The sequence below is a fragment of the Colletotrichum truncatum genome (genome assembly GCF_014235925.2).
Source record: "Colletotrichum truncatum strain CMES1059 chromosome Unknown Contig_0011, whole genome shotgun sequence".
Classification (NCBI taxonomy): Eukaryota; Fungi; Ascomycota; class Sordariomycetes; order Glomerellales; family Glomerellaceae; genus Colletotrichum; species Colletotrichum truncatum.
Window position 1 is genome coordinate 466,204 of NW_027222408.1, and position 21,784 is coordinate 487,987.

The 21,784-nt window shown below is 50.9% G+C and overlaps 7 protein-coding genes across 7 annotated transcripts; 4 read left to right on the forward strand and 3 right to left on the reverse strand.

Annotated features, from left to right (window-relative positions):
• Positions 1-2,534: 2,534 nt before the first annotated feature.
• CTRU02_214469 (beta-endoglucanase) lies at positions 2,535-5,388 on the forward strand (the record flags this gene model as incomplete). The annotated part of the gene is made up of 5 exons (XM_036730377.1): positions 2,535-2,666; positions 2,763-3,031; positions 3,090-3,340; positions 3,397-3,597; positions 3,668-5,388. The coding sequence occupies 5 exons, from the start codon at positions 2,535-2,537 to the stop codon at positions 5,386-5,388; spliced, it is 2,574 nt and encodes an 857-aa protein (XP_036577833.1).
• A 548-nt stretch (positions 5,389-5,936) lies between these two features.
• CTRU02_214470 (GMC oxidoreductase) lies at positions 5,937-7,772 on the reverse strand (the record flags this gene model as incomplete). The annotated part of the gene is made up of 1 exon (XM_036730378.1): positions 5,937-7,772. One exon carries the CDS (start codon positions 7,770-7,772, stop codon positions 5,937-5,939), a length of 1,836 nt encoding a protein of 611 aa, XP_036577834.1.
• Positions 7,773-10,559: 2,787 nt separating this feature from the next.
• CTRU02_214471 (uncharacterized protein) lies at positions 10,560-13,274 on the forward strand (the record flags this gene model as incomplete). Its single annotated transcript, XM_070206246.1, has 1 exon — positions 10,560-13,274. One exon carries the CDS (start codon positions 10,560-10,562, stop codon positions 13,272-13,274), a length of 2,715 nt encoding a protein of 904 aa, XP_070060020.1.
• Positions 13,275-14,525: 1,251 nt separating this feature from the next.
• CTRU02_214472 (uncharacterized protein) lies at positions 14,526-15,191 on the forward strand (the record flags this gene model as incomplete). Its single annotated transcript, XM_036730379.2, has 1 exon — positions 14,526-15,191. One exon carries the CDS (start codon positions 14,526-14,528, stop codon positions 15,189-15,191), a length of 666 nt encoding a protein of 221 aa, XP_036577835.2.
• Positions 15,192-15,651: 460 nt separating this feature from the next.
• On the reverse strand, positions 15,652-15,886 carry CTRU02_214473 (uncharacterized protein; the record flags this gene model as incomplete). The annotated part of the gene is made up of 2 exons (XM_036730380.2): positions 15,652-15,775; positions 15,846-15,886. 2 exons carry the CDS (start codon positions 15,884-15,886, stop codon positions 15,652-15,654), a joined length of 165 nt encoding a protein of 54 aa, XP_036577836.2.
• Positions 15,887-17,196: 1,310 nt separating this feature from the next.
• On the reverse strand, positions 17,197-18,294 carry CTRU02_214474 (Zinc-type alcohol dehydrogenase-like protein PB24D3.08c 1; the record flags this gene model as incomplete). Its single annotated transcript, XM_036730381.1, has 2 exons — positions 17,197-17,475; positions 17,533-18,294. The coding sequence occupies 2 exons, from the start codon at positions 18,292-18,294 to the stop codon at positions 17,197-17,199; spliced, it is 1,041 nt and encodes a 346-aa protein (XP_036577837.1).
• Positions 18,295-20,370: 2,076 nt separating this feature from the next.
• On the forward strand, positions 20,371-21,522 carry CTRU02_214475 (homoserine acetyltransferase family protein; the record flags this gene model as incomplete). Its single annotated transcript, XM_036730382.1, has 2 exons — positions 20,371-21,266; positions 21,318-21,522. 2 exons carry the CDS (start codon positions 20,371-20,373, stop codon positions 21,520-21,522), a joined length of 1,101 nt encoding a protein of 366 aa, XP_036577838.1.
• Between the last annotated feature and the right edge of the window lie 262 nt (positions 21,523-21,784).

A 21,784-nucleotide genomic window follows, 5' to 3' on the forward strand; every position in this document is an offset into this window, starting at 1 on the left:
CAATAACTAGAAACCAGCTCCCGCCAAGGTGAAGCCCAGCATGGATGCAGCTGAAAACAGGGCAAGAGACGATCAATACCCAAGTGGTAAACTGCCGGCCGCTATTGCTTGGAATATTGGCGAAAGGGGTACTCCGCTACCCACAGCTGCGATACGGTCTAGGCGTCTAGCAAGCGGTTCGCCTGTGCAGCCATAGTATACAGAGCGAGAGCTCCTGTACAATATCAGGCACATCTTATCTAGCACAACCGCATGGCATCTGCGGTATGTGGGATGCTAGTGCATTTCTCTAGCGAGCGAGGTGCTCAAACAATGGATACTCGGCTAATAGATGGGGATGGATGCAGTTAAGTGGTGCTGACCAGCAGCATCGTGAGACGGGTTAACAGGCATAATTATGCACTTTTGCGATTGGAGCCTTGGGCTCGCTATCAAGACTGATGACACATATTTGGAAATTTAAAACGTCTTGGACGGCATGCCCAGATATATCTATCGTATTTCGTCTCGTGTATACGCCCGCCGCCAAATATCAAGTTCGACAGCGCATCAACGTACCATCTGGACGAGGCGCAGTCGAATGCAATTCCAATCACCACTCATCAAACCGGTCACCCATATTGAAAATTCGGTTGCCAAATACAAGGAGATGAAGGCTCACCAAAATTAGTTCACCAACCCAGGGATCGGGAAAATATTCCTTGGTATCGACCTAAAACCCAGTCAAATGTTAGTGTCCAGGGGCGCTCAGGCGAGGGGGACCACAGCGGAGAAGGCATACAGTAAGCGAGCGGTACTACCTAGTCTAACAATCATAAAGACGGATGCTCCGTTTACCAATGGGGAATACTCGAGTATCTCTGTACGATTTGTGCACATACACGTGTAGAGAAACGGATTTTGCAGGCAGCTCGACATTATGTCCGCCATATCGCAGTATACTAAAAAGTCCCGTGCATAGATCAAATGTCCTTTGTGAAGGCCATACACCAGAACCCACCCCATTCAAATCCGTGCCGCTTTTGAAAACTCCACCAGGGAACCCTTCCGCTAATACTGATTTGAATACGAACGAGGCCGCTACGCCGCAAATTCCAGCCCTGTAGCCATCCCCATTGGACCTTGTCCTCCGAAACGGGAGCGAGCCCCTGAAGGCGGAAGAAAATAACAAGAAAGGAAAAAAAAAAAAAAAAAAAAAAAAAACACGGGTTGCTCCAATCCTTGGTAGCGGTAGTGAACCGATACGTAACCACCACTAGAGCTTGGCCACTTGGCGGCATGTTTGGGTGGCGATGATGATCAATCAGGTTCACCTACGGCCCGTCGCTCTGGTGTAACAAACTAAAATAAAACTAAGAAAAAAAAACCAAACCACAACGTCGTCACCGTCATATCCGTGCTGGGCATTCTTTTCCCTTTCAACATGGCTTTCTGGACTGGAAGAGAGCCGCCCGGTCTAGAGGGTTCGATGCAACGGTGCAGAAGATCTTTCTGCCAATCATATCCAGAACAGTGACAGCGCCATCAAGATCTCGGCGCCTTGACCAGTATCCTTGCAGAACGCATGGCTAGCGCAGCAAGAGGAGAAAGAAAGGGGGAAAAGGCGAATCCTGCAAAATCCACTCTGGGCCACTATCCACGTCTGTTCCTGGCATATCCGACAAGGGGGGGTGGGCTTACATGTGCCTCCATAACCATTGGTCTCTCTGGATGAATGACCACCACCACTCTTCACGGGCGGCCGGTGCCTGAGCCGCCAGCGAACCGCCGTACCGTTCCTGGCGTCCATTTGGACAATTGACTAACCTGATTCTGTGCTGGTGCGCTTTTCGTAGTCTGTTCGGACCTTGCAGGAAGCATATCCGTTCCCACACACAACACCACACTTAGCCTCTTCAGTCCTCTTGATGCAGAAAGTTCACAGATGTGAGAGGTGGAACCACCAGGAGACGCACACCAAAGTACAAAAAAACACATATGCACGAGTAAATCTAGTGGAATATCCAGATTTGGCAGGCTTGTCAGGGGGCTGTGTTCTAGTGTTGCTCTCTTTCTCACTCACTCACTCACTCACTCTCCATGCATCAACTACCCCTGCCGAGCCACCGTCTCCCACCTGCCCCTCAAGGCTGCTCTCTGGCCGCTGGAGCCGGAGACCCAATGAGTGGAATCACTGGAGAAAACAGGCGAGCGGGTTGAACCCCTGAGGGATTTCATCTCGTGGTCCTGCGGGTTAATCGACAGGTCAGGAGCAACTCCGGGTCGACCACATTGTCGGCTCGTTATAAGATGGATGGGCGGCCCCATGGGACACGCGCTTTGGGAGGACCTAGGCCTTCCCTCTCATCCTCTTCAAGATCCCTCCTTGGCATCTTAGTCACTCTTTTTTAAAACAGAGACCTTCATTCTTTCATTCCCTAAGTTTGAAGATCTAACCAGTCGTTATTTGTGTTGTGTGTGTGTGTTTTGAGCTGTTAATTTTTGTGTTACTCTCTTGTTTTTTTATACTGTTTCTTGTTTCAAAACCAGCCAAAATGGCGCCTTCGCTTTTCTCCACGCTCTCTTCCGCCCTCCTTCTTACTTCTACCGTCTCGGCTCATCAGTCTTACCAGTTGGCTGACAACTATGACTCTACCAACTTCCTCGAAAAGTTCGGCTTCTTTGTGGTATGTTGTCGAACATGGATTATGAGTCCACTAAACAGACTCATCTGATGGTGGATGATGTGATCGGCATATACTGATGATCCTTCTTTTCTCCAGAGCGATCACACCACTGGAAACTACAACGATGTCGACCCCACGGGCGGTTACGTCAGCTACAAGTCCTCGGAGGAGGCCCAGGCCAAGGGTCTCCTGAAGACCGTCAACGGCGACCTCTACCTCGGTGTCGACCACGAGTCCAAGCTCGGCCCCAAGGGTGTCGGCCGTAGCTCCGTCCGCATCGAGAGCAAGAGCAAGTACAAGAAGGGTCTCTTCGTTGCCGACTTCTCTCACTTCCCCAAGCCCACCTGCGGTACCTGGCCTGCCTTGTAAGAAACCTTTAGCATCTGAGCAATAGATGTATAGTATGCTAACCATAACACTCAGCTGGACTGTCGGCAACCCCTGGCCTGCTGCCGGTGAGATCGACATTGTCGAGACCTGGAACGAGGACAACGTCAACAAGGTTGTCATCCACACCGACAGCAATGTCGGTGAGTGCCGTATCGACGGCAAGGGCATGACCGGTAAGGTCAGCAAGCCCAACTGCGCCAACTTTGCGCCCGGCCAGGCCGACAACGAGGGCTGCGCCGGTCTCGACGGTGCTGCCCCCTTCGGATCCCCCGAGGGTGGTATCTGTAAGAATTTCGTCGTCTACATCACTCGGTGAATTTGCATGCTGACAATCTTATAGATGCTATGGAATGGACCGACGACGCCATCCGCGTCTGGGGCTTCACCCACGCCAACGCCCCCGCCGACATCGCCAGCAACCCCAAGCCCGAGACCTGGGGAACCCCCAGCTTCACCACCAGCACCTGCGAGGCCGACAAGGTCTTTGGCGAGGCCAAGATGGTCATGAACATTGACTTCTGCGGTGTTGCCGGCCAGACTGGTAAGTTCCATACTATCTTCTTAAGACCGTTATGCCATCCACAACATAAACTAACACGACTTGCCTATAGGTATCTGGGACCAGGGTGGTTGCCAGGCCAAGACCGGCGGTCTTTCTTGCCACGAATGGGTTGCCAGCAACCCCCAGGCCTTTGCTGATGTCTACTTCCAGCTCAAGTCCGTCAAGATTTACCAGCTCAAGGAGGGCGAGGCTCCCGTCTCCACCACCACCACCAGCCAGGTCGCCTCCTCCTCTGCCGCCGTTACCACTGCTGTCTCCACTGATGTCGTTGCCTCCAGCAGCGTCGTTTCCTCCGAGAAGCCCGTTGAGACTGTCACCGAGAAGCCCACCGAGTCCGGTGCCGTCGAGTCCACTTCCACTGCTTCCGAGGAGCCCGCCGAGCCTACTTCTACTGCCTCTGAGAAGCCTGCCGGAGAGCCTACTACTCGCCTGGCCACTTCCACCGTCTACGAGACCAACATCAGAACCATCACCTCCTGCGCTCCCACCGTCACCAACTGCCCCGCGAGAGAGACCCCCGAGGTTGTCACCGAGGTCGTGCCCGTCACCACCACCATCTGCCCCGTTGTCGATGTTCCCACCACTGTGACCGTCTCGAGAACCGAGGTCCACACCATCACTTCGTGCCCTCCTTCGGTCCCCAACTGCCCTGTCGGCTCCAAGACCACCATCACCACCGAAGACATCGTCTCCACCACCGTTGCCGTCCCAGTCGAGAGCTACACGCCCCCTGTCAAGCCTCCTGGCGGTGACAAGCCCGTGACCACCCCCAAGCCCGGTGATGACGTCCCTACCGCCATCACCACCATCAAGACCAACATCGTCACCATCACTTCCTGCCCTCCCACCGTCCCCGACTGCCCCGTCGGCAAGGAGACCACCATCATCACCAGCGAGGTTGTCACCCCCACGGCTCCCGCCCCTGGCGTCCCTGCCACCACCACCGAGGGCGAGAAGCCCGTCATCACCGAGACGCCCCCCGTGAAGCAGCTCACCACCTACAGAACCAACATCGTCACCATCACTTCGTGCCCGCCTTCCGTCCCCAACTGCCCCGTCGGCTCCAAGACCACCATCGTCACCAGCGAGGTCGTTCCCGCCACCAGCGAGGGCGAGAAGCCCGTCCCCGTCACCACCAAGGTCCCCGACGTCCCCGTTGTCCTCACCACTTACAGGACCAACATCGTCACCATCACTTCTTGCCCTCCCACCGTTCCCGACTGCCCCATCGGTTCCAAGACCACCATCGTCACCAGCGAGCTCATCACCCCTACGGCTCCCGCCCCTGGTGTCCCCGCCACTCCCACCGATGTCCCTCAGAACCCTCCTGCTCCTGGTGGTGAGAAGCCTACTACCCCTGCTGCTCCCGGCGGCGAGAAGCCTACTACCCCTGCTGCTCCCGGCGGTGACAAGCCTTCCGCTCCCGGCGGCGATGTCCCCGTTCCCGCTCCCTCGAAGCCCTCGACCCCCGGCGGCGAGAAGCCCCCCGTTCCCGTCACCCCCGTCACCCCCGGCGGCAACAAGCCCACGACCCCTGCCGCTGGTGTCCCTACCGCCGAGGTCCCCGCCGTCCCGACCACCCTCGTCGTGGCTCCCTCGTCTCCTTACAACGGCACTCTGACCACCGCCCGTTTCCCCGTCGGCACCGGCGCTCCCTGCGTCGGCGCCGCTTGCCCTGCCACCACCACCGGCCCTGTCCAGGCCGGCGCCGGTAAGATCGGCTCCGGAGCTGTCCTCCTGGCAGCGGTCCTGGCTGTCTTTGCCATTTAAGTTGAAGGTGGAAAGGTAATAGAGGAGGAGGTTGTTAGATGTGTTTTTTCCCTTTAATCTGTGGTCTTCCTTTGTATATTATATATGGTTCCTCAAGAGCGCATATACCCTTCAGTTAAATTAGGGAGGGGTTGGAAAAGGACCCGAAAAGCATCCCGAAACAAGTTTTTTACTATTCACTTATTTTAAATCTTAACCTTCTCGTGAATAGCTGACGTTGAATGAGATGATTTTGTTTACTTAGCTGGGTCGATTCCTGTGATTGTCTCGTTCTCGTGGCGTGGTACTGTTAGCTGCGGCTGCTCGCGATACACTTGCTGACTTTCGCTCCAATCATTTCCTTTTGTGAGATGACGAATACTATGTTTTCACAACGAGTAGTGTTACTAAGTAGGTTGTAGAATCTTGAACAACCGCACATCAACGCTCACGAGATGCTGAGAAAAGGTAATGGTAGAGGCTACTTGTCATAAGCTGCCTTTGAAATATCCGCTAAATAGCATATTTATTCGTGTATACGCCTACTATAGTTTTCTTACCCCAACCATTTACCGCCCCGTGATAATATCATCCGCAATCTTCTCGGCAAGCGCATATACAGCAGACTGCGGGTGCCCCGGGATCGCAAACGGGAAAGTGCTCGCGTCCGCCACCCTCAACCCCTGAACACCGAATACCCGGCCACGGCTATCCACAACCGCCTTTCCGCTCTCCACGCCATCTTCCCTGCCCATAGCACACGTCGAGACAGGGTGCCAGACCTGGCCTGCGTTGGCCCTGACGTACTCCAATATCTCCTCGTCGGTCTGCACCGCGTCGCCGGGGAGACCTTCAGGACCGGCTTTGAAGCCGGGGGTATTCGCAAAGTCCGACGCCCACGCTGCGCGAAGACGCTTCACTGCCGTGACGGCCAGCTCGACGTCGGCCGGGTCGGATAGCCAGTTGAGGTTGATCTTGGGCGAGGCGTCGAGGACCGAGGGGGACGAGATTGTGACGTTGCCGCGGGAGAAGACGAGCGGGAGGTACGCGGCGAGAGTGCCGCTCGTCTGGCCTGGTCCCGTGGAGAAGGAGCCCACGATGAAGGAAAGCTGGGGCCAGTCGGAGGGGACGGATGCGAGCTTGTCGCGCGTGGACTGCGTGAGCTTGGCGAGGGTGGAGTTCGGGAGGCGCTCGTGGGCGAGGAACCCCGCCGCGGAGCTGTACGGTCCCGTACCGGATTTGAGGTACTCCGAGACGAAACCGGGGTTGAGAGCCGGGTCGGCTGTTAGGGATTGGGCGGAGGGCGTGTTGACGGGATACGCGACAAAGATCTGGATGGGGTCCTGGAGGTTCTGGCCCACGCCGGGGATGTCGGCGACAACGGGGATCGACAGGGCCTCTAGATGTTCGCGGGGTCCAATGCCGGAGACCTGAAGAAGTTGAGGAGAATGGAAGGTCCCTGCGGTGAGAATGACCTCCTTGTTGGCGGAGAGGGTGTAGTCAACACCCTGAGAGTTGACGCTCACGCCGGTAGCCTGAGTGCCGTTGAAGAGGATCTTGGTCGCCTGCGTGTGAGTGTACACGATGATGCCGGTGTCCTTGATCGCTTGCTGTAAGAAGCTGCTCTCGCTGGTCGATCTATGCGCCTTTTGGCTCTCAATGGTCGACGGCACCCATGCGCCGTGGCCAGCGAGCTCGCCGCTGCTGAAACCCTTTGAGCTGATCGTCAAGCCGAGGCTCAAGACAACCTTTGCGAGCCATGTCAGCGTCGGGTCAACCCAGTTGTTCCACGAGACCTGCAGCGGCCCTCCCTGCTCGTCATAGTCGGAGGGGTCAAAAACGACAGTGGCGTTGGTGTTCTGGCGCTTCTCCTCGTTCGGCGGCGTGAGATCGACCGACCGCTTGAAGTACTTCAAGATGTTGTCCCACTTGAAGGTCTCGTCGCCGACAGTCTCGGCCCATAGACCATACGAGCCCTTGGTGCCGCGGATATAGGACATAGTGTTGATCGCCGACGACCCGCCGAGCGTTTTGCCCTGCGCGTAATGGACCCTCCGGCCACCTGCTCCGGGAATTGGTTCGGAGACAAGGGACCAGTCCATCAAAGGCTGCGGGGTAAAACCCGGGGTCGGATCGATGAAGGCGATGCCTGTCAGGGAGAGAAGAGGCACGACGCTATTGTTGCCGTTCTCGACCTCATAGAAGCCACCGGCTTCGACAACGGCGACGGAGGCGGACGTTGCGGCGAGACGTGAGGCGAGTGTCAGGCCTGCTGTGCCTCCGCCGACGACGACATAGTCGAAGCTCGCGTCTCGGCCGGGGTAGCCGAAGGCAGAAGAGAAGAGGCGGTCTTGGGCGGCGGCGAGGCCTGCGAGCGAAAGGATTATGCTCTGGGATAGCATCATCTTGTGTGGTTTTCAGTCGACCGACGCAAGTGTCTCTCGCTCGTTGAGAAGAGCATGAGGTGTCTAGAAAAAAGCATTGCGGGGGGGCAGCAGTATATGTCGGGCGTTAAATACGATTGACAACTGCTAATCTGATGTCGTGATGCACTGTTGAGGGGGACAGAACATGGGTGTTTATCGATGGGACGATTGTTGCTGCTACTGCACGCTCAGACGCTCAGACGAGCTACCCAAAGTAGTATCCCTGAGTATAGATCAGTAGAAGCATATAAGAGGGCCATGCCTCCCGTCTGTGAGCCTTCTAAGGCCGGCTCGGATTCTACAGTCACATCGAACCAATTCATAATTTCGATAGTCGCTGGGGCCCTGGTCGGCTGTCAGCACGGGTTGGGGAAGCTCCTCGGGCCAAGTGACGTCTTTGGGCGTTGGAAGAGTTGCGGGCCGTGGTTTAGTGGACGGGAAAGGTTACATTGAGGGGCTGACGAGGCCCATAGTGAACTGTTGCTTGGGTGCGGCGTGCTGAAGGATTCGGCACGGTAATTTGCAGGTAATGCTGGTGGTCTATTCGCTCAATCTTATGCGAAAGGTGCTGCTGAAGCCAAGACTTATACGACAGTCTGCGAGGGAAACATTTCCTGATCTGAGTTGACTTATGGCGGCGACATTTTCCTCAATGAACAGTTTGACACCGGCAGGACAGTCGACAGGGGTTTTCATTCGAGAACCGGACTTGTCTCATTGGCGGGGCACTCCTTTGAGATGAGTTGAGCACTTAATGATTGAAGATTAAAGCAACCCCTTAGCCTGATACGGCACTGTCAAACGAATTATCATGTAGAGGCCAGGAGATGCTACAGAGTAGATAGTATGAAACTGAGCCACGGTGACAATACATCTCATTATCCACCGGATCAATGAAGATGGGTAGATATTTGGTACTCTGCTCTCTAGATCGTGGTCAAATCCTCGTCCATTACCGACTTGTTGGGCCTCACGAAACTCCAAATATCAAGAATACCAGCTGGATTGACCCCAATCTATAGAAACTACCAATGGGTAAGACCCTCATGATGCTTGGACACTGGGCGGGCAGAAACTGTTATGGATAAACATGATCGAGACATCACCAATATCGATCTTGCGCACATTGTGGAATTGGTGCGCTGCATCTGCTCCTAGATCAGTCCCAAAGTTCTCAGCTCTTCACGTACATTTTGCCATTTAACTTCACTCATGCTGCCAATTCTTGACTGTCGCGTATCAGCCTCAACCAGGTATAGCGAGCTGGACAACCGTGGGTTAGGTTAGTGCAACCTTCATGGGCTGGCCGTAATATCAAACAAATTTTAAACCGATGCAAAGACATATGACACAAAAAACAGAACTCCGGCCGATATCAAAAACAAGAGGAAGTAAAAAACTATTTTCTGGCCATTTTCAAAGTATCTCCTCACATCAAAGCATCAAGTTGACGACTGAAAACGCCCTGAAAATGAGTCTTTCCACTAAACACCACCAGGACATGTTTGTTGCGATAGTTGGAATACGGAGCCGTGTGGCACTTCCAGCCACACGCCCGCCAGGCTGAGAGGCCCAAGCCTCCCAGACCCACGTGACAGGCCAAGGGGGAATATCCCCACCTTCTAGTCAACAACACCACTTTCAACTATCATCATGAACCATCGATTAGAACCAATTTACTGTTATTTGTTATTGACGAACGGAATTCCGTTTCACCCCCTGTTTCACCCCCTGTGAAACCTACACTGATCAGTGGTAAACCTCACAGTTGCCATTAATTTGGTTAACTTCACAATTACCACTCTGCTACGGACAAACCGCAGATCAGCAAGGTCAACACCAGAAGAGACGACTTCTTGAACTGGATACCCAAGCCCAGGTAAAAGTAGGGATTTCGTGCTAACGAGAGAAGAAGCGAGAGTAACTGGGATCTACGGAAACCAGCAGAAGAAAGCTTCTTTTCCTCGAATCTACCAGCAATCCGATTATTCGAGTAACCTAGGGACTGCTACGCTCACCCTAGGCGGGATAAGGTTAATCGCAGCCAATTATCGCTGGCAAGAGCGTTCCATCACGCGTTTTCAATCACCAGAAGAAGAGACCTACCGAATCGACGGTCCTCCAACCTCTTCACGCCACAAGGGCGAAGATTCACGAATCCCACAAGGGATAACAACTTCCCCAACTACAACTATCCCCCACGCGCGGTGCCAATCACGAGGCGCCCGCTAGTTTCTCAATAAATCCCCAGACGAGGTGCCAACCGCGAGGCGCCTGCCACAAGAGACCTCCCCACTAGAAGAAGAACACGCCGAAAGGCGAGCGGAGACTACCGGCGGTAATCCGCCTATACAGCTATACGTATACGCCTCCGAGGCTGCGGCTTAGGAGAAACGCACGTGGTTGTGGGCGTCATAAGGCCAACTGTCCGCTAGATTCTAAACTTCCCAACAGTGAGGAGCGAAGCCCGAAGCGAGAAAGAGAGATTCACGAGAGAATCTACGGTAGAACTCTCTCCCTACCAATTCGAGACCTGTGTATACCCTCACACCCCTCGAGAACATCAGCGAGAACGGCGCCGACGGAAACAAACGACGAACCGACGAAAATCCCCGATTTCACGATTCTTTCCCCTTAGAATCGTAATATCCCGAATCGTCTTTTGACTCCCACTTCCAGGCCTGCATCTTGCACCAATCGCAGCTGACGCTGTTGAGGATTAGAATTCAAGATTCTAAACAGAAGTAATCCTTTTATACTGTCAGAATGGAGCGAAATTCACGAGAAGGATCGCCCGCGAGCGGCGTCACTGCCAAAAGCCAATCAACAGTCCCCATCCCACAGAGAATCGAAAGTATGATCGATCCAGCAGTATGGGGCAACTGGGCAATCGACCTTACAAACGCTAGCCCACAGCAACTGGGTTCCTATATGGGTTTCCTACTTGAGACCTATGAGAAGAGGAATCTCACGGGCCTCGAGCTATGGAACGAAGTTTCTCCCGATTTCGCCGACTGGTCAGAAGAAGACTTCCAGAACGTACCTCCCCCAATCCTACGATTCTTCAGAGACCATTTAATCGGTAACGGCGTCTACGTCGAAATGGATGGCAAGAAAATCTCGAAAAACGTGGCATTAGCCCTCAAAAAGGAAGAATTCCACTACTGGTCACCCCAAGAACTCGAACAAGGCGTCAAGAGATATCGCAACCTGAAGGCTCTGATAAAAGACCCCGAATTCCACGAAGAGATCACGAGACCGGCAACAGTAGCCAACAGCACAGGAGGAAGAGTCGAACCAACCCTACAGCCACCTCCTCCACAAGAACAACAACAGTGGCAACTACCGTACCGACCGCCACATCCCACGGTCTCTCCGTTAACAGACTTCCAACCATACGAGTCAACAGACCGTATCGGAAAGCAATTAACAGAATTCGCGAAACTATACCCCGACGATATGAAATACAGCGGCGATATGTACGATGTACGCGAAAAGAAGGGCTGGACCGGACCGTTTACTTTAGCAGCCATAAACGGCGAAACCTGTACTGTCGATACGCCACGTGGTCCGAAGACCTTCCGGTCTACCGTAGTCAAACCATACTACGAAGATCCCGATCAACCACCTAATTCCATCGCCGCGCCAGAAGAAGAAGAACCCGAAGCTGAGATACCGCAGCAGGAAGTAGTACGCGACGAAATTATCGTCGCCGGCGGAGGCAGTGAACCGGACGAACCGCAAGAGGCACCGGAGCCACCGAGAAGACGCCCGGGCAGACCCCGGAAGAGACCACTGCCAATCGCCCACTTCACAGAGGAATTCAACGATGACCCGGATTATCAACAAATATTCCTATCGATTAAGGAGCAAGCAGACGAAGAATTGGCAATCAAACTACGACGAGAAGGTGTTATTACTACACCAGGCGAACCGTTCGAACAGTCAACTAAACAAGAGATCAACAGCCTCATCGCTAGAGGAGTGTTCAAATTCACCCAGTTCAATAAGAGAAGGCACCAGAACGTACGAATCTTCCGATCTCGTATCGTCAACGAAGTCAAGGGTAAAACAACCGAACCCTACGAGAAATCGAGACTTGTAATACAGGGTTACGCCGACGATGGCAAGAAGGCTATATTGACCCAATCGCCAACGATTCAGCGGGCGAGTCAACGGCTAATTCTGTCAATTACCCCGTCACTCCTACGAGAAGGGAAACAACTATGGCTTCGAGATATCACACAAGCCTACGTTCAATCCTCCACAAGGCTCAATCGTACTATTCTCGCCTACCCACCGAAGCAAATTCAAGACCAGTACCCAAAAGGGACCATTATGGAGGTTGTGAAGCCTCTGTACGGAATCGCAGAAGCTGGAACCCACTGGTGGGCAACGTATCACAAGCATCACAGAGAGAATCTCCAGATGGTTACTTCTTCGTACGATCCATGCCTATTGATCTCATCTACCGAAAATCCACACTTTGGCTGTATCGGCATGCAAACCGACGATACCCTCGGTTTGTCAGACAAGGCGTTCTCACAATTAGAAGACGAACAGTTAGAAAAAGCGGCTTTTACGGCAAAAGCGAAGAATATCCTCACAATTGACGAACCCCTCCAATTCAACGGAGGGATAATCGCGCTGTCAACCGACAATTCGATCAATTTGAGGCAAAAGGGACAAGCCAAGAAGTTACGATGTATTGAGACTACTAAACCCAACCCAAAACAGCAATATGTCGAACAACGCGCCAGAGGGGCGTACATCGCGTCAATTTGCCAACCCGAGGCCTGTTTCGATTTATCCACTGCTGCCCAACACCAAGACCCCTCGCCAGAAGCGATAAAAGCACTGAATCAACGGATTCGATGGCAAATAGAATCGCCTAACCGAGGAATAACGTTTATCCCACTCGACCTTACAACAGCCAAGCTATTCGTTTTCGTTGACGGGTCGTTCGCTAATAACCACGACCTCTCCTCCCAATTAGGGTTTCTGATCATCCTAGCCAACGACACTTCCTCTGACAGCAACAACGGAGAATTCACGATTCACGGTAACCTCGTTCATTACAGCTCTACGAAGAGTAAACGAGTCACCCGCAGCGTATTAGCGTCAGAGATCTACGGGATGGTCGCTGGCGTCGATATGGCCTACGCCCTCGCCACAACCCTGGCGACAATCACTGACCACCTCAACCTACCAACGATTCAGACAGTTGTCTGTACCGATTCTTATTCGCTGTACGAGTGTCTCGTGAAGCTGGGCACTACCAAAGAAAAGCGACTCATGATCGATATCATGGCGTTGAGACAATCGTACGAAAGACGAGAACTACAAGAAATTCGTTGGATTAACGGCGAAGACAACCCTGCTGATGCCCTCACGAAGAGCAAACCAAATCGAGCCCTCGAGAGATTCGTTGATAGCAACACGATAACGATACGTATGGAGGGATGGGTAACAAGACCGTAACTACGGGAGAAAGTAGGGATAGGAGGCCGAATTGACGAGGAGACGGAACTGTATAGGGACAACGTATTCCAACCGCTTCAACACCATAAAAAGAGAGTTTCCAGTGTTGCGATAGTTGGAATACGGAGCCGTGTGGCACTTCCAGCCACACGCCCGCCAGGCTGAGAGGCCCAAGCCTCCCAGACCCACGTGACAGGCCAAGGGGGAATATCCCCACCTTCTAGTCAACAACACCACTTTCAACTATCATCATGAACCATCGATTAGAACCAATTTACTGTTATTTGTTATTGACGAACGGAATTCCGTTTCACCCCCTGTTTCACCCCCTGTGAAACCTACAATGTTCTTGTTGCAAATGCCAACTACTTTTTGATTCACATCAAGTAACTACCTACCTAGCATCTTTCGGATATGACCAAAAGGACTGACTATGAAGGATACTGACTTTAACTACTTTCGCAACTATAGCGGCTCGGACCAGCAAAAATAGAATAGACCTGGGTTTCTCAATCAGTACTTACAACGCTGATACTATCGCGTTGAAGCAAGCCTGTATTAGAGGAGAAGAGGCGCTATTGTAATAAGCCAGGAGGCTTTATCGAGAATCATACTTCCAGTGACTTCACGGAAATAATTTAGCCGTCTTACGCACCCAAATCGTTCAACCAACCAACCATTGAGGCTGAAATGCATGTCAGCTTGGGCACCACAAACTGGCAGAGGAGAGACAAAATTCAAACCGTTAAAGATAACCCAATCCCTTCCACATTCATGCCACCAACGATGCCTTCGCTTTCAGACAGCGAAGTTCCCGCACGTCGGACCCAACACCAACAAGGCCCCCGCCCGCGCCACTTCCTTCGCCGTGGCGCCGTCACGGAGCTGGTGGACCCCTCGGCCGGCCACCCAAGGCTGCAGGGTATCCCGCCCGACTGACTGTCGGGAGTCCCCGAGCTTCCTCCCAGACTACCCTCACGTCCGTCAAAGAAAACTCATCGCCCAGGTCCACCGCCTCCAGAGAGGATTATGGCTCCGTTAATGCCGAGAGCTCATGCGAGGTTCAGGGCGGCGACCAGTGCTGCGTTAATGTTTTCCGCCATCTTATTTTTTGTTGCCGTAGGGCTCATTACCTGGGCATTGATCTACAACGTGTCTTGGCCCAAGATTCTCATGCCATGGAAACGAAAAAGTCATTATGGTAGCCCAGAGGGCAATCGAAGCTGGTCACTTACTCTTTGGCGACCCTGGATGACGACATTTTTGGAAGGCATTCTTATCATAATCAAGGCCTCTCTATGTACGTGGGGTGCCTACAGCATCATCGCAAAAGGCCTACGATGCCTGGTTGAATCCATGATACAAAAATCATCTCCAAGACGGATCGCAGATATTGAGGTCATCATCGACACTCTAGCACTCATTGGATTCGCCGTCTTCCCGACGGCTATGGCCGCCGCGGTTCCAGCGATTGTCCCTGAAGGCTCCTGCAACCCGCAATTTAACGTTCATCGCTTCTTGCCACTTCGCACCCGAGATGACATCAAGGGTATCCTGGAAAGTTGGGTTGGGTTATTGATGGTGCACGGGAGGACAGGAATGAGCTTGCAACAGTTTGGCAAATGGCGTCTAACACTGGCGAGGGTAGCTGTCTGGTCGGTAAGTCTGGTTGGTTGGGTGACGGTTGAGGTTTATATGGGCCCATGCTGGTATTTGCCGCGCGTGTGGAAGTTTTGGTTCTCTATTATATGCATTTCTCTGATGTCATGGTTTCTTGGAAATGCAGAGTCGTTGATTGTCACAAAATGGGAGCTGCTTGGAAAAGTGCACGTTCAGCTGGCGTTATATCTTTGGGTTCTCTACTTTGTGAGGTGGGTGAATCTAGATGGATACTGTGTCAGGCCCACTTGCTGGTAATATCAATCTACCTAGTTGCAAGTAAAACGCTTGGTTTTATTGCTTACGCCCGGTTCGTAAGAAAGTTCCAGTTATGAAGCAGTTGTCAATGCTTCGTTGAAACCGTCAGTGAAAAATCTTGAGTGTTTTCAACTACCCACAAAAAGTAATGGAATCATATTGATGGTAACTAGTCGTGGCCTTGCCAGTAGCAGTCAGTCCGGTTTTAAAACATGAAGACCTTGAACTTCGTCTCCTATTTAAATATGATTTTATTCCTGCGTGTTTCTGTCTGCGCGAAGATTTATGAAGACCAGCCTGGCATTTACATTCCTATCAGCCCTCAACAACCCGGTGTGTCTTCTGCACGCACTCCTTTATTGTCAATACATCCCTTCCGGAAATTTTCCACTGACTGATCATTGTTGATACAGCACTATATCTCGTCAATATGACTGTTTAATTTCCGATTCTAACAGGCTCAAGTACTTACAATTCCCCCGGGCAAAGGAGTTCCGAAGGCATCATCGCAAAGATTGTTTGAGGGGTTTTTTTGGCCGTTTGGCATAATGCATGCATAGCCTTTATATACAGCAAGCACCACACTAACGAATATTAGTGAACGTACCTGAATTGCTGGTTGTCAAGTTAAGCCAAAGATTGAACCAAACTTACGCGGCCTGTGCAAGTCCAACAGCAACTAGAGTTGACCTCATGATTTTAATACGTACGCAAGAGATCTACACTGACAAGTTGGAAAAATCGCGAACAGAATTATCCACTGACGACACCTGAAATCTCAGTGCAAAGTTCTCAGTTAAATACCTTGGTTTTAATAGTGATACACAGAGTAGGCATGGACGTCATTGATCACGCGGACTTTTGGTTTCGCCGTGTTTCTTTTATTAACAGCCTTTCCATGTTTTTGCCTATTTCGTAGACCCTCTTTCCTAAGTTGACTATACTCTTTCCTAAGCGGTAACTCGCAGCGGTTGAGCAGCCATTGCCATACCTCTAGTCACGCCGGCAAACCAGGTAACTCTGAAAAGCTTATTCCTTTCGGCTTTAATTTTCGTCCCGTGTTGTCTCAGATTGACAACTGGACCTGAACCTTTTTTCACTTCCACAAAGTGGCACGCGCTTCTCAACTCTCTAAATTCAGCAGAGACCAGTGTACATGAATCAGTGAATTCAGCACGGTCTTTGTCATAGAATCTCGCTTCGTGCCCACTTCATTCACCAATACAGCTTTCCCACTCGTTCGCTCAGTACTAACTTACGACACAGAATCTAGTTGACACTGATGAGTTTGAAGTTGCCTCAAGACGGGCAACTTTCGGCTGAGACGTAGATAGCTAGCAACTCATGGTCAAAGGGCAAGTTGGAGAACTACACTCATCAATCAACCTCCAGTCAACACGGAAAAGGATCCGCTATTCAGAACCCACCCCAGAACTCAAATTTTGTGCCACAGGTCTGCAGTGATTCCAATCCGAATCTATCTAATTATCTTAAATTGTGCATTCTTGCGAAGATGGCTTTCACTTCAAGGTCAAAGCTGATCGTCTTACCAATTTCCAGTGTGGCACTCACCCGCATGAGTGGAACATACTAGGAAAACTCGGCCGGGACATAAATGCACAGCAATAAGCATATTGGAAATGTATTTCTACGACCCGATTAGTGACACCGGGTGCATTAAACCTAAAATTTGGCCCACAAACTTCACTTTTCAACCTTGGCTTCGCTGAACCCGAGATGCTTGAACAATGTTTTCGCAATCTTTTTTTTTTAAAAGAAAAGAAAAGAAAAGAAAAGTATGCTATAGCTTCAAGCACCGGGAAAAAGCCACCTTCGCGCTTGGCAAGCCTGTCTCATGACATCTTTCACTCTATGCTATAGTTGATTCATCTTACTATGAGGGTCCAACCATGGTGGATGCCTAGGGAGACCAAAAGAAGAGTTACAAGCTTATCGAAAAGGTACCCTGAACTGCCTTGAAGTTTTGACATTGCAAATCACACTTCTATTTCACCTTTAGCACAGCCTTGCCAAAGTTCTTACCAACAAGCAGGCCAATGAGACCATCAGGGGCATTCTCGATACCCTCCGTAACAGAGATTTTGGCCTTGACACTTCCATCTGCCAGCCACTTTTGCAAATTCTCCTGGTGGTCTTTGAAGTGAGCAGGGCCAAATTTGGGGTTACCGACAAGGAATCCTTCCAAAGTGATCTGCTTGGATACCAGCTGCATCAAACCTTTGATGCCTTCCTGCTGATCAGGCGGAAGGTTATAATTGCCGATCTGTGTGGTATTAACTCCGATGCATCATGTTAATAGTAGGTATCTGCCTCAACTCACCATTCCGCACACAGGAACTCGCCCTCCGACCTTCATGCTCGTCAGAGCTGCTTCGAGGTGCTCGCCACCAACGTTCTCGAAGTAAATGTCGATACCATCAGGTGCCACTCGCGGGAGCGCATCTTTGGGCTTCTCCTTCTTGTAGTTGAAACCAGCATCGAATCTCAATTCCTTGGTGATGAACTCAAGTTTCTCATCCGAACCAACAGAGCCGATAACTGTAAGCCCCTCGCGCTTGGCAATCTGCCCAACAATCTGCCCGACAGCGCCAGCGGCAGAGCTAACAAAGATTGTCTCACCCTTCTTGGGTTGTCCGATCTTGTGCAGGCCAGACCATGCGGTCAATCCGGGCATGCCCAACGGCCCGAGAAACAGCCCGAGGTCCAGGTTGTGGGGGTTGTGGATCTTGCGACCCCGCTGCAAGATGGCGGGTGGCACACGAGCGTACTCCGCGATAGGCGTGTGGGCGACCACCAGACTGCCCTCTGGAAAGTCTGAGTTATTGCTTTTGAGAACTTTACCAATGGTGTCGTTGGTAATCGGTCCGTCGAGGTCGAATGGCGGGGAATAGGACTTCTTGCTTGGGTCACGCATTTTACCCCGCAGGTATGGGTCAAAGGATGCGTATAGGACCTCGACTACCAAGCCACCCTCGGGGGCATCGTCAAGATCAATCGGGCGATCCTCCACTGTGAGATGCTCTCCCGCCACGGGGAGGCCATCGGGGATCTTCTTGAAAATAAGAGTCTTGTTCTGGGTCATTGTGCCTGACTTTATGTGATTTTAGAGCTGATAGTGTTCTGTTCAAGAAGCAGTTGTAAGGATGTAAAGAAAAACGAAGCCACACAAATAGCCTTTTATCAAGTTGTACTGACGTAGTGGTGTGCGATAGGGTTTGCCAGTACATACGAGATGCCGAGGATATATGTACGATTTTGTAATCCAACCTAACGCCGATGAGGTGTATTCCCGCGTTTTCTTTGGCCAGACCCCGCCTTTGCGCAGCAACAAAGACATCGCAAGCAATACGAGTCAAGATGACGTGCTTCATAGCTTTATTGGGCAATCGCACAATAGCTAGCTTTTGCAAGTGAGCCATTGGTAAAAAAAAAAAAAAAAAAAGATGGACTGGCATAAAAAATGTAAACGAAGCATATATGAAGCTGTGTCAGCCGACAGATTATATAGCTATGCTGACGGGTTACTCCATTTCAAGGTTTGGGAGAACTGTGCTTGCATCTGTGCAGAGAGCTTGATTCCCTTAGCCACATAACTCATTCTGCAAGATAGACAGTTCTAGTAAAGTAGAACTATGTGTGATGATAGTTAACAGCATATTATTCGAGACAGAACGGTTCAAGTTGCACGATTTAAGCAAGGACAATAATACTGTGAGCATCTTTCAAGTATATCAAGTCAACCTCTTGACTAGTAGGCCGGCAATAATATTACTGAGTACTTCAGTCAATGTCTATACAGCAGGAGCTCGTTCCTTGGTTTACTCTCAGAGTTCAACTCGACATAGACAGTGAATACAAATGTTGAGTTATCGATGAAACCAAATCAAGCTGAATAGTGTAGTAGTCTTTTGCGAAAAGTCAGAACCTGGACTAGGGTTGCAGTGGCAGCCGCATACCGTCTGCCATCACGTGTACGTTATAAAGGTGCTATACAATTGAGCCGAACGCGAAATGAAATGTAACAAAAATATGCACACTTGCTGCTTAGCTACACTTAAGTAGGGAAGTGCATAGACACAGCCTCATGCCACATCAACCGTGGCGTAGCCCGTAACAATTTCGACACAGTTATAGAGGTTCACTTTGTCAGCTAAGCTAGGAATGTGCCTTTTTTTGAATAACCATTAATCGAAGGTCTAGTATTGTCAGCGATACTTACAGCTCGTTTGGAAGTATGTATTATCGGCACAAATGAAATCAGATCCAACTACCATCTACTGAAAGTGGAACGTACAAGTTGAAGGTATAAAATGATGATCGTCATGAAAGGATTCTATGTATTCTAATCTTTTTCACTCAATACAGTACCGCTTAAGAGACTGACTCTGTATGTCGAAGTATGAGCAAATGATCGGGGAAGAAAGTTTTGAGATCCGCCTTTGCAAGGAGTGCCGGTTCTGCCCCGCCTTTAAGGAAAATACACCCAGGCTTCCAGGATCTTACTTGGCAACAGAAATTGCTTCTCCGGCCTGCGGTGAGTATGACACGATTATCTTTTGAGAGAGACTCATAATGTAGTATTTTACGTACCTCAGTGATCGGCGCCTCCCAGAATGAACTGTTCAGTTGTCCCACAAGCGGTACGCTTTATTCCCATGTCATTGGTCAAATTTAAATCTGTAAGGGAAACGGATCTGACTTAGTGACCAACCAAACTATTAGACATTTGTACTTGAATAAAAAGGTAATATGGACACTGGAAAAGGGATTCCCGCTGCAGCTAGCTCTAGCAAGCTTACTAAATTCCGCATTAAGTGGCCGATACAGGAGTCGGGCTTTTTAATCTTTCTCTTATCTACTTTCATTGGTACATGGGGTATCAGCATGCATCACAACGGCATGAGGGGCACCTAGTGATTTGGAGAAGTCGCCCGTTGGTTTCCGAAGACAACCGCTTGTTCATGGCACATGATAAGATTCAATGACTAAGGTAGCGCTTGGCCAGTCAATAGAGAGCCAGAACCCCTCTTCTATCAAAACATGGGTAACTCCAGGTTTAAGATCCGCTGTTTTCTCGACATCTTCGCTGCGCATCCTCGTCACCCATTTCTTTGACTGACTCAAGAAGAAGAAGAAAAAAAGGTTTAAGATCGTCACCATGGCTGAAATCAAAAAGTACAATCTTGGTGATTTCCAGCTACAAAATGGCGAAGTCTTACCAAAGGCCTGGATCGCTTACAAGACATTTGGCGACCCCTCACTTCCAGCCGTCGTCTATCCTACTTGGTTTTCTGGCACAATTGCAGACAACGAATGGCTGGTCGGCGAGGACAAGACCTTGAATCCGAGAAATTACTTCATCATCATCCCAGCACTCATTGGGAATGGCCAGTCTATTAGCCCCTCCAACTCGGATATCAATCCGTTTCCTGACATCTCCTTCTATGACAATGTGCGGGCCCAACATCAACTTGTCGCACAGGAGCTCAAGATTCACCACCTAAGGGCGGTTCTTGGATGGTCCATGGGCGCAGCCCAATCTTTCCAGTGGGCAACGCAGTACCCAGACTTTATGGACATTTGTGTTCCTTTCTGCGGTGCTGCAAAGACTGCCTTGCACAACCAAGTCTTCCTGGAAGGTGTGAAGTCGGCACTCCTGGCTGCCAAGAAAACTAGCTCAGGAGGGAGTACGAAAGGCCGCGTCGAGACTGCGGATCAGAAACAGAATCTTCGTATTTGGTCCGACGAGGAGAAAACAGTCGGTCTCAAGGCATTCGGGCGCGGATATGCGGGCTGGGGTTTCTCCCAGGCTTTTTACCGACACGAGCTATACAAGGAATACTACAAGGCCGCGAATCTCGAGGAGTTTCTCGTCAACTTCTGGGAAAAATGGGCCCTCAGCAAGCATCCAGAGAATCTACTTGTCATGCTTCATACTTGGCAAAGTGGTGATGTTAGTAAGCAAAAACCGTATAGCGGGGACTTCAAGAAGGCGATGGCAGGCATCAAGGCGAAGACCCTAGTGCTACCTTCGAAGACTGATCTCTACTTCCCGTGAGTCTCATACCACTTTTACGATAATGGTCCTTTAATGACATAACGTAGGCCGGAGGACTCCGAATTCGAGGTGGCTTGCATGAGCGAAGGTGTGGGAGAATTGGATATTTACCCGTCCATCTGGGGCCACTGGGCCGGTGGGCCGCCAGGGAACCCAGAAGATGTGAAGTGGTTGGATGACCGCTTGAAGGCAATATTTTCTTCAGCGCCCAAGAGACTTACAAGCGAAATACCAATTAGGTCAAAGCAGTGACAACACTGCGTTCGTTTGTCTCTTCAACGACTATGCAATCATGCGAAGCGCTTACTCCAGCGCCCCCTATTTTGCTACCATCTCTGAAGGAGTGTATACTTAATTGAGCGCCATCGAAAATTCGTCATTTTCACTATTCTACCTTGAAACATTCTCAAGCTCAAACGCTGCTCGGTAGATGCATCGTGATCACCGATCTAGGCAACCAAATAAAAGCTTGCACATCTAGCGAAGTACTGCAAAGGACCTGCCAATTCGGTCC